Source organism: Pocillopora verrucosa, chromosome 6 (genome assembly GCF_036669915.1).
Source record: "Pocillopora verrucosa isolate sample1 chromosome 6, ASM3666991v2, whole genome shotgun sequence".
NCBI lineage: Eukaryota > Metazoa > Cnidaria > Anthozoa > Scleractinia > Pocilloporidae > Pocillopora > Pocillopora verrucosa.
This window is the reverse complement of record NC_089317.1, coordinates 1,192,732-1,205,124: the sequence shown is the minus strand read 5'-3', so window position 1 is coordinate 1,205,124 and position 12,393 is coordinate 1,192,732. Positions and strand designations below refer to the sequence as shown.

The window sequence follows — 12,393 nt, the reverse complement described above, 5'->3', positions numbered from 1 at the left end:
TCCTTCCAGCTCCCTCCTTTCCTGACCCCAATTGAAAGAAGGCGATTTATGCAGTGGCACATAGTGGGTGAGCTGCTACCATTCAAGGTATCGTAACGATGGTTACAATCTTTACTTGATTTATTGATTTCACTTTGATATCATTTTAAGCAAACAACCGGAAAGACTATTATTGCAACTAAAATCAGATATTTTATAAAAATATATCTAATGATAAAAGAGCGAACAACTACTGTCTAATACGATAACACTCTGCTTAAATTAACATTTTAAATCTTCAACCAGACAAGCCAGATTTTTTAAAAAATATTTTGGCTGGGGCGCGTGGTCTTTAGGGAAGTGACTCTTCCTGGACGTGAGTATATCGATAAAGTTTAATTACAAATTGCTTGCTAAAATTTACGAAGTATAAAAAAGCTACTGGCAAGCTATTTCAGTCGGGGGAATACAAAACCCTGTATGGAAATAAGTATCAAGTAAGTACGTATACCCGTGTGTCAAAAGTACATCTCGCAATTTTGGAGAAAACCACGATGTTTTAGCGTGAAGGAAATCACAAATATTGGTTCAGTAAGATATAAAAACAACTTTATATAAAAAAAATCATTAAGGAAATAAAATGGCTGGGATAGAGAAAATTTACGAGGATCAAGAATTTCAGATTTAAAAATCTGAGCCCTAAAACTTGTTATGCATAATTACTTTTAGCGTGATGGAAACCACAAAATATAACTTCATTAAGATAGCTGAATAACAAAATATGGAAAATAAACCATGAACGAGAAGGGATGGTCAGGAATGGAGAGGCATGACGCGGATTATAAAAGTTGTACTTAAAAATTTTCAGGCCCACAAATCGCGAAGAAACTACTGCTGAAAAAATTGTAGTCGACTGCAAGCAGTCTCTCGACTTCATGGCTGCCCAACAAAACTTTACAACAGATCTCCGTTTAAAAAATGAAGCAAGTAATTGACCTTTGTAAGCTGAAAATAATGACCAGTCTTTAACTGACAAAGAGCTCAAGACGCTATAATCAAGAGAGTAGCCATCATTTTAAAGACTATGAAGGATGGAGTCTTCCTGGAATGACAATAAATTCTGCAAACAAGCCATCGCATCCAGAGGTATTTCATCTGACAGCCTCTAAATGATAGACTCTTCTTTCACTTTTCTTGCTTCGCAAATATTTACATAAGAGAAGTCAACAAAAGACTGAAGATTCAGATAACCCTGGAATGAATATAAAAAAAAGACAGTCTGTTTCAGAGAGGATAAAATTGGAAAGGGAAAGGCAAACCAGAGAGCATTATCTTAATGGGACTCGTAACGATCTTTAATTGTGAAAGCAGTGCTTTTTTGCTAAAGTCATGTTGGCAGGATAATGAGAGTTCCTGTCAATTTAAACTCCAACGCAAATCTACTAAATTCGCAATTTATCGTGTTACTGATTACTAAGTACAACAGTTCGAACATTTGGAAGATACTTGGCATGTTTTGAGCCTTCTTTTGTTAAAAAAATTAAAGTTACTGTGGTTAGTTATCATCTCTTGTCATTCTATCTTCTCATAATGTTGTCGGCCAGCGCTGCCCCTGAACTGCTCAGTGCCAGCTGAAATTTATGGTTTTTCTCTGATGATGCAATTTTCGAGCCTTATTTATTTAAGTCATTATAATTGAACGTTCTGGTTTTGTTTGCAGTAAAATTGAACCCAATACCGTTTGTTCCTTTTCAATTTTCTCCAAGGCCTCCTGCAAAGTCCCAAATGTTGGTCGCTTTTTAGGATCTTCGTTCCAACAAGAAAACATGACTGAAAATCTAAAACACGAAGACGTGAAAGGTCTGTAAATATGTATTACATCAACGAATACTGGGTTATAGGTTATAGGTTATAGAGTATTCCTGTACAACTGCAATTATTTTTAAGGAGTATCACACGACAAAGAAGAAGTCTCCTCACATTTTCGGTACATGCAAGCTCCTATATTGTGTTAGCGTAAAAAAAATTTAAAAATTATGGAATAAAAAAAAGGATGACTCGCAAAAGTCTAACTTGTTCACAATGATAATTAACCGTCTTCTGAAACCTGTGCTTTATCAATGGTGTGAATTGATACAATGCATACGTAACTGTGAGTCTGACACATTTTTTTGGCTCTAAAATTCAAATCCACAATCCAATAGGTCATTGTATCATTTTGATGCTCAACAGGATTTTTAAACTCAACTGACAAAAATTAAGGAAGGTTCAATAAACAATCTATCCTCTACGTTCTTGTATTGAGTATGGTGTATGTTTGTACTAACAGTTCCTTATCCAGTTGCTTTGGGCGTCGCATTCTGAATCCCTTCTCTAGTAAGTTCGCGATGTCACGTGCCTTAATTCCCGGATATGGCTCACCACCTAAACGAAAAAAAACAAAAAGCAATCAGTAAAGTAAGACCAGTTTGGTTTCTAATAATAATGACATTTCTTTTATGCCAAGACACTTTTTATGACGATTTTTATTAATGGAGCAAATCGATTGAAGATTTCTTAATAGAGGTAATAGCTGCTTCTTATCCATAAAGATGTCAAGAGGGCTTTTACATCAGACGCCATGGATAATTTCAGAATATTTGTTACCCACTTCCCAAATTCTAGAAGATATCATATTACAAGCGGCCTCGTTTCTGTGAGCCTTCTCACCTAAAGTGAAAATTTCATACAAGACGATTCCATAACTCCACCTGAGGAAAGACGAATCTAAATGAGTAACAGAACCATGCACGAAAACAAATACGGACCTTAAAGGCACACGAAATGAGTCTTAAAATCATCAAGACCTGAGCTATACAGAAGCAACAACGCGTCAACGGTATTTTATTTTACACCATACCACCATCTGAATTGTCAAATATCGTACCGGGCTAGATCATGTATTTGTAGATCTTTGTAAACCATAGCCCCGGCTATCTATCAACATAAACAAATATATTTACTTAAACATAAGTGGATCCCTCACATGATTGGTTTAACGACGTCACGTGTTATTGATCGCCAGGGCGGACATCGTAATGTCTATTACATTTTGAATGTGCATTAGCCGGCATCAGAGTGAGTTGATGTCGCAGTCATGACACATTTTTGGTTATAACAACTTTACAGACCAGAACTTGAGAATAATGTAAAATTGAAACTCACACATCACTCTGGGTGGTGTATATGCCATACGAGAGAGCCTCGTAAGCTGTCCATTTGGCTGGTATCCGCCCCTAATGCGATGAAGACACAGCAATTTGATTTGACTAAAAATTAACCAAATACCCATCTTACAAATCAAGTTATTCAGGGCTTGTGGCCTAAACTGCCTGAGCTTACGTCATTGTGAATTTCATCCACCCCCACCCCTCTCTTCCGTGGCCAGTCGTTTCACTGAAAATGTGTTGGCACTCATTTTGTAATCCTGGGTGGAAAGAGGCCCTTTGAGAGATGAGTCTCTTGCCCAAGAACAAAACACAAAAACAAGATGGGGCCTTGACCCCGGAGACGTCGAATGAAAGACCGACGCACAAGTCGATAGAACAGCTGCTTTCTCACATTCACATCGTTCATATTGTTATTGCACCAGAATGAACTGATTGGATTTTTATCGATTACCCCTGCTTTCATGGTGTAAATGTTACTTCCTTGCACATCTCTGGCCATTCCAAAATCTGTGATTTTGCAAACATTGCCATCTGCAACCAGAACATTGCGGGCAGCTAAGTCACGATGAACAACCTAAAGAACGAAACAAGAACATATTTTGAAGATAAAGGTAAAGAAATATAGAAAGATGTTTTTTCGTCTTGTCACGAGAGTGGGATAAAGAAAAAATTCTGAGTCCCCATGAGGAATTCCTCATGGGGACTCAGAATTCTTTCTTTGTTCCACACTCGTGACTAGACAAAAAAACATCTTTCTATAAGTTGTCAACTGTTATATCATTTCACCCTTTTTCAAACAATTTTGAACGATGATCATTTTAGATGAAGGAATTTTTTTCCGGTGACTGTAAATCCGGTTTTTGGTTAAAAATTAACCACCTCTGTTTCCCCCGTCACACGTCACTCCTCCGACTTTGCTGATTCTGACAATAGACATCAGGAAGGGGAGACAGCAAATTCAAAGGGTAAGAGCTTCATACTCAAGGGGTCCCTGGCTCGGATCTCACTCCGATCATCAAATGGATCTGTTCCTCGATAGTCCTGGGTTCAGCTCCTCGACCAAGATTGTTTACACCCAACTGGTAAGCCAGCTGAGGTTTTTCATTATGTTTTGTTCCATTAATGTAGGCTACGGGCTTATCATTGTATGTGTCTACTACTATCAAATGTCATCCTTTATAAATAGAGCCTATCATTATAATTATTAATACTATTTTTATCAACATTATTATTATTATTTTATTTTTGTCATCATCATCATCATCATCACGGGAAGCTGAACATCATTAGACTGATAGTTTTCTGTGCAAAAAGTAACGAGGCATCGTCCCCTTAGAGTAAGGCTCCATCCATCTACCGTCAGTAGATACTCAAAGTTATTTATTTTTCACCTTATTTTCGCACAGGAAGTTCATTCCACTCGCAATCTGCCACGCAAACATCATCAGTTTCTTGGCGGTGACCCTGGTCAGTTTTTTACAGGTGTTATAATACGTGTCAGGAAGACCTCGACTTTTAAGAAGATAGCCCAGCAAATCGCCATGGGAGGCGAACTCCACAATCACCAGAGGATTAACTGTTGTATTAGATAATTTACATCAAAAGTTGAACAAAGAATGCCGAGTATCATGGAATCATAACTCGTTATAAATTTCTGGAGACTTGCATCTCCCCTTCGGTCATTCAGGTAATGTCTGGTAATGTAAAAGTGTTCAGTGCCTAACCTCATGCATGTGCAAAGAAAGAAAAAGAATATTTAAGAAAATAAGGGTTTCGACGGGGTTCGCCGAGGTTGGAACCCTTGCCTTCCAAATACCTTCCAAAAAAACCTTAATGCTCTTTGTACATGTAGTTCTCGGGGTAAAAATACAAGATTATTTTGCAAGCTTCTGGCCTGGCTGTTCCGCTGTGAGTACAAAATTTACAATGCTATTATATGTACCAGATGTGGTGACACAGCCTAGAAGAGTCACGACATGTCGATGATGGGGGAGTTTCTTCATAATTGACAGCTCTGACAACAGGTCTCGCCTGTCCGACTCCTCAGCATCCTCTAAAGAAAGATGAAAAGACTGAGATTTGTGTTTCATGTGTCCCCCTACGTACACTGGGAGAGAACTAATGAACATCCTATTCAGGCGAGGAGAGAGGGGCAAGGTGACCACTCCTATTATATAACTTTAAGAACCCTTCAATGTTTAACTCCCAAATTAGGACTTTTTGAAAATTATTAATGGCAACACAATCAAATATTCCCTCTAATTTGTTTCATCGTTTTTAAGTCTGTATATAATGATCTATAAAAACTCTAGAAACTCACAATTTTTCAGTTTGACTGGGTTAGGTTGGCCCGGAAGGGTAAGTATCCAGCTTTCAATCATGATTTACAGACTCCTTCGACCCTCCCACTCAGGCAATAAGTACGCAATATTTCTCAGGAAATGCTAGCGTTATGAACTCGCCAACCTTTAAGCATCTTCACTGCAACTTCTGTCCAGTTAGCCTTCCCAGCAATTTGTAAAGCCAGTCCTTTAGCAACCTGTCCAAATGCTCCCTGGCCAAACACCTCACGAATTTGCAGTCTTGTTTTTGGAAACTCCCACCGACTCGAACGACGGGCTCGTGGAAACAAAGTAGGTGGGGAGGTATCAACTTTCTCATCTTGTTCAGCTCTAGTATCCTCCTAATTTTCAAAAATGAGGTTAGCTTAAACGGAAACCCCTGGGAGTCTTTTGAACGCTTTTTCTGTTCTATACAGAAATCATCTTTTGTTTCTATCAAGATTTTACGTCTTATTCTCTTTTTTGTTACATTCTTTTTTTTATTTTTAATTTCTTGTAGTTGTTAAGTTCCTGTTATCTGTTACACTACGTTTTCCATCCCAAGGCTTGACAAATTTCTTTACTTTTATTATGTCCAACTAACGGTAAACATCCTGTTCTCGTGACTGATTTTGGGAACTGAACCAACATCTTCGTACCTCAACTTCTCCCTGTATCTGTGCTGGTCTGGGTACTTGTGTCAATTCAACCTCTCTTTGCCTGAAAATAAATTAGCGCAACGATGACGCTGAAACCTTGAGATATTCAATCGAAACAAACTTCCATGAAAGCCATCGTTGGATCAAAGTTATAAGAGATCTACAAGGTTAGCATTTGGTTGTTTCCGGCCAACAGTAAGGATGGGAATAGAACAATAGTAATGACCAGCCTGTAAATATACGTGTCCCCAAACCGTGCCGTATACAGTCAGTAGAGATTATTGGTCTGAAAAGCTGGCAACATAAAGGACGAAAATATAGGTGCTGCAGTTTAGATTAAAAGCTCTCTAAGCCTGCAAAATCTCTTGTTTTCTGAGCAGACATTCTGACTGGATACGTTAAAGAGAAGTTTCCATACGCCATTCAGTTAAAAATGATTTGAAAGTTATAGAAGGTTTTCACAGTCAGGTCCATGAAAGTTAACAATAACCTATTGTAAAGACTGGCGTTACGAGCGTTTCCAACTGGTATACCTTTACTTACCATGAGGATTGCCAAACGTAACATTAAACGTTACGCTCTACCTCTGAACTGTCGTGACTTTAAGGAGTCATTAACAAATACTTTGGTACTCTTTAACAATCTTACCTCTGATTAAGGCCTTGCTCTGAAATATTCACAGCACCAAGAACAGTCAACCGAATAAAAAGGAAGGAAAACAGAAGATAAAAACCATAAAAAGAAAATCAAAAAGGTTTTGATCTCCACATGCAAGGTTATAAGTTTTTAATTTAAAAATGAGCAATTGAAACCGTATCAGATCTCAAAACTATACATTTTTCAGTAGCTTTACTCTGCCTAAAAACAGGAAACAGAAAAAATGAAACAGGAACTGATACTATCTTTCTTAAAATGCCACACTTTGCCTGAAAGCCAGCACTCTTTCTAGAAAAATGATGAAACAGAACTAAAGTTTTGTTCAATGACAAATATGTTAAATGATTCATAACACAACAATGAAGATGCAACTGAAACATGAAATTACAAATAGGATCTCACTTGCAACATATTTGCTCACATTGTATCGTTATCATCGCATTGATCTGATGAGTAATGATGAAAATAAGAAACGAATTTCAAGAAATACCAGTCAATGTACCCTCTTTATCTTTTCCTTTCCGCATTTTCCAGCAGAACCCAAAAATGATTACCGAAAGGACGACAATTACAATTGCTGAAGTTATCGTAAAAATCAACAAGGCGGCAAAATGGTCTGGTTTTTTGGAACGAGGAAGATCACCCATGTCTGACCGCTTTGGACTCACCGCCATGGCTAAAATGAAAACAAAAATAAAATAGAATTGGGATTTAAAGGTTGCTACGATCTTGTGGTCTGATTGCTCTTCAAGGGAGGACACGTGAGTTCATTGACATTACCTGAGGTCGATACACCCATAATTACATAATTATCAATTTTAGAATAGATCAACATGGGAATAACTACAAATGGCAAATTACTAGTTTTTTAAAGGGTTCATTTAAGGGTTTTTTAGGAAAATTGTATAAAATTAGAATTAATTAAACTGTCGTCAGCTAATGCCATAAAAAGTTAAAACATAACTTTTGTTTGATGTATGAAAAAACTTCTGTGTCTGATAATTTCCTTAATTTTTTTCATCTAGAGTCCTAAGCTAGTAAAGAGATCGATGCATTTAACCTTTGGTTGACACAAGGGCCACCTCAGTGTTAGCTTCATCCAAGGTAGTAGTAGTTTGCATACTTATCGACGGTATAATACCTAGCCAAACGAAAAAAAAAGCTGAAGGAAAACAAACCAAACAAACACAAAACGAACAAAGAGGCACGAAAAATAAAACACTGTATAGTACTATTTTGTCGCAGTTGTTAAGACGAGTTTAATGCGATAAAGTGTTCGGCAAAGTTATCCCATAGATATTCTTAATATGAAAAAAAAATTGGATAAACAAAAATTAGAACAAAGACTTAAGCAAACTAACACACCGTATAGCACAATTTTTGCCACGGTTGTTTAGAGGAGATTTTTGCGATAGAGTTTGGTGAAGTTGTCTCAAAGTAATTCCTAATATCACAAAAAAGAAATCTATGTCTGATAATATATTTAATATTTTCATCTGAAATATCATCTCTCCCCATTATTGTCATTCCTGAAGAGTCATAAGCTAATAAAGAGATCGATGCGTTTAACCTTTGGTTGACAAAAGGGCCGCCTCAGTGTTAGCTTCATCCAAGGTAGCAGCAGTTTGAGAGCTTGTCGACAATATAATACCTAGCCAAACGAAAAAAAAAGCTAAAGAAAAACAGACCAAACAAACACAAAACGAACAAAGGGGAAAGAAAACTAAAATTCTGTATACCCCAATTTTGCCGCGGTTGTCAGTGAGACGAGTTTTATGCAATATTAAGTTTAGCAAAATTAATATATTGTATAGTGCAATTTTGCCGGGGTTGTTGAGAAGAGATTTTTACGATACAGAGTTTGGCGAAGTTATCTCAAAGTAATTCTTAGTATTGCAAAAAAAAAATTAAACAAAAATTGAAAGGTTTCTCTTGGACCACAAATAGACGTGGGAATATAAAGTAGACGGCTGCTAGTTTCCTCGTAAAAAAATTGATTAAACTCAGGTATACCGTTTATATTCAAACAAAATATGATTATAAAGATATTTTATATATGATTATTTACTGACCCTTACCAGTGGTTTTCGGCTGCATATCAACATGCGAAGGTAGAGGTTTGTATGTTGACTTCGCTAAAACATAAAAAAAGTAATAATAAACCTTATTGGAAAACCTTTTACCAGAATTGACGAAGATACCTTCTTTTGAAAATTTTTAAACCCTAACCGTAAGCGAAATTCTTCGAGTGACATATATTTAGAGTAACGTTTCAGCACCTGAAGATTAAGCTAACATGTTGAAAATTATATTCGAACGCGTGCATTTAGAAGCCTGTTTATTTGAAGCTTTGATTTATTATTCCTTTGACACCATTTTCCTTAAATGATCATATTCGGTCATTTTTGGATCGTTCAACGAAACATATTTATCACAGCTGATAAGCTTTTAGATCCTAGACACCGCCATTTCCCGCTTGTTTGAGACGTAACAATCTTATTCCTTTAAATTTTCTTCCATCCCTTGACATTACAAAAAATGAATGCTTTGAGGGGCAACCTCCCTTTTAACGAGCTTTTATGTTATACCAGTAATTACCTGCCACAGTTACCATTAACTTCGACTGTGTCATCACCACTTGTCTTGATCCATTTCTGGAGGGAAGTATAACTTTCCAAGAAAGTTTATACGACTGGGCATCTGAGATTCTTACATCTTGAATCACAAAGGATATCTTCCCTTGGCTCGCTTCGCCTGTCCATCTAACTCGTCTGCCGTAATGGATTGATTTCGTGATACCAATCCAGAACCTTTCAGGACTGTAGTAGAGCCATGCAATTCGCGTCCTGTCTGTTACTGTATGTAACTTAAGCGACCACGCCAGCATACCTACTGAGTGATTCCCACGAACACGACATGACCATTCCAGCGTTACATCGGAACCTATGGTTGTTACCACTTTTCCTCCATCAACTCGCTTGATGTAAATTTCAGCACTAGAATATTTGATTGACCCTGAAAATTTTCAATAAAAAAAATGCTTATGCAAATACAGAATAGTGGAGCAAGTGGCATGACATAAATTTTACAGAAAATAATTTTACAACCATTGAGGTTCACTCAAGCACGAATGCTCCAATTAAGGGAAAAATACTAACACGGCGAAGTGTGCTCATTAAAATTGCACGTTGTACCGACGTAATAAGACCTAATAACCAACTTGGAATGTTGAAAAAACGCAAGAAAAGTTTGTTTATCACGAGCTGGAGACGAGTAATTCAAAAACTTTTCAAATGGCCAAAATTTGTTCACAACATTTTGTTCATTGTGGTGACAATATCGTTGTCGATAAGAGTCGATAAGACCGCGCTAAACCACTGACGATTTGTTAATCTAAGTTGGTGCCAGGTTTTTTTCAACAAACTGTAACAAGAATGCAATTGTTATTTTACTGGGCGTAATCGACGATGTCTCTTCGCCTGGTCATATGATCAACAGGAAGTGATATTTTTTTTCTTCCTTCTTTTGTTTTTCTTGTTTTTTTTTTTCCTGTTTCGGTCGATAATTTTTCAAAGAAGGCCCCGAAAGGGCCGAGCTTACATGATCACGGCAAATTCGTTACAAGCTCTCATAAAGAAAAACCCACTTTCGAAGGAATGGACTCCTACTATTGCCGATATCAGCTCCCATCAAGATTTTAAGAACTCAGTAACGAAATGCAAACGAGTTAAAGAAAAATAGAGATTATTTTGCTACTTGAATGTCAATGAGGCATCTGGTCTCTTCGATTCGACAATTAATTGCCTGACAAGAAAAATGCCGTATTTGGAAAGGTTCAAACTGCTTTGATGAGGGCTGCTCACAAGTTGACAAAGGTTAGATCATCCACTCAGACATGACACATTCGATATTAGTTTTACTGTTATAACTTTGAACTTCAAACGATTCCGCAGGAGTTCCTATTGTCTCTAACTTTATGAGATTACAATGTTGGCGGTCGTTTTCCTCTAAAAGTGCAATAACAGCTGAAGCAGATCGAATCTATGATCGGAAATAACAGGAAGTCACTAGATAATGGAAAGTGAAAGTAACTAGGAATGGGACGCTTGAATAATTCACAGTCGCTTGGGCATACTTGGAAGATGCAAAAATAATTTGTCTGTTACCTTTCGTCTTTCGGGCTCATGAAAAACATTTCCCCAAATCGTTGAAAACTGAAAGTATATTCTGCACAAAAGACGCCCCCTCTCTTCGCTGAAAACATTTACCTTTCATGCTTTTGTTTGTGCTCATGCATGTTGTTATGTCACTCTGCTAATAACGTTTCTTAATGATTATCTCTTTATCACAAATATATTGGGACTGAATTCAAAACAAAGGGCGTACTTTAGTGGTTGTACAAGTACTTAAATCTCTTATACTTTCCTATGATAATTTTAATACTTGTTTAAATGATTCTCGGAACCAATTTGCTTTTCTTTCTTTAATCCTACTCGTGCGACTTAGAAAGAAAGATAAACGGCTCGTCTTGTATGCGCTCAGCTTGTCAAAGGACATACCACATGTGTGTACAGATGTATATAGAGAGTTATAAGTACTCTCCCTGCTTCAAGGAAATTCTTCCAGTCATATGGAGACTAGTGTTGCTCAATAGAGCTGGTCTTTTAGTGGCATCCTTAACAAGATTTTCAGTGTCCCTCCTTACAAACAATTAGCCATATGCGTTTACATAACAGTGAGTGTTTGAGAACTAAAACAATCTATTCATTTTACTAACCTGCACATTCAACGAAGGCTGAGTGGGAAAACATGCAGAGCAAGACACAACAGATGATGATGTGAAAGACCATCTTAGCTACGATTACGTTCCTCAATTTAGTTGTCTGTCTCCAGTCTAAGAGTCAGTTAAAGTGGTCCAAAGCTTATGTACAAATGGGAGTTCTTGTGCCCATTCCCTCACCGCGAGCATTCCTGATTTTGCCTTGAGGGCTGGCTTATTCAAATTTTCTGGGAATCTGGGTGGCTTCAGGCTGTCATCGTTGAGTATTGGAAACTAAGGATTGATTGTTACAGAGCTGAGACAGCTGGTACGGAAATAGAATTAGTCCTTTGTGATTCCATAGGAATCACGAGTAAATTTATTGATGCATAGCTTGAAAACATTGTTCAGAAAATTCAATGGAATCTCAAACGATTAAAACTGTCTCTGGTTTATAATGATCGCGAGGTTGAGAATGCATTATCTCTCCAGTATTTCCGGTTATTCTTTTTATTTTTAGCGCGTGAACACTCCACCTATAAAAAAAACCCGCATGACATATTGTGAGAGGAAAGAAATTGGCACGCTTATCGATACATTCCAAGAATTTGTTTCGAGTGTTTTAAAGAAATCGCGTTTTTGCTTAAGGGCGTGGTGTGATTTGAAAGTGAAATCAAACTAATTTGCCTCCCAGAAATACCAGCATTTATAAAGCTCATCGCTGAAATTCTCGACACTACCGTTCGAATTGTTTTTCTCTAATTAGTAGCACAAAAACACTTTGTAATTTCGTAGTTTTCCACACCATT

General features: G+C 37.2%; 1 protein-coding gene across 2 annotated transcripts; it reads right to left on the bottom strand.

Annotated features, from left to right (window-relative positions):
• Positions 1 to 153: 153 nt before the first annotated feature.
• On the bottom strand, positions 154 to 11,742 carry LOC131769384 (proto-oncogene tyrosine-protein kinase receptor Ret). 2 transcript variants are annotated; one of them, XM_066168217.1, is made up of 17 exons: positions 11,603 to 11,742; positions 9,424 to 9,840; positions 8,904 to 8,960; positions 8,396 to 8,476; positions 7,886 to 7,966; positions 7,328 to 7,501; positions 6,817 to 6,835; positions 6,169 to 6,229; positions 5,655 to 5,871; positions 5,131 to 5,241; positions 4,580 to 4,764; positions 3,640 to 3,762; positions 3,184 to 3,254; positions 2,689 to 2,729; positions 2,307 to 2,403; positions 1,718 to 1,817; positions 154 to 1,231 (listed from the first exon to the last, which is right to left on the bottom strand). In XM_066168217.1, exons 1-17 carry the CDS (start codon positions 11,673 to 11,675, stop codon positions 1,145 to 1,147), a joined length of 1,995 nt encoding a protein of 664 aa, XP_066024314.1. In that variant the 5' UTR covers positions 11,676 to 11,742; the 3' UTR covers positions 154 to 1,144. The 2 variants fall into 2 exon arrangements, with proteins under 2 accessions (XP_066024314.1, XP_066024315.1); XM_066168218.1 differs by lacking the exons at positions 154 to 1,231; positions 1,718 to 1,817; positions 2,307 to 2,403; positions 2,689 to 2,729 and adding an exon at positions 2,745 to 2,955.
• Positions 11,743 to 12,393: the final 651 nt, after the last annotated feature.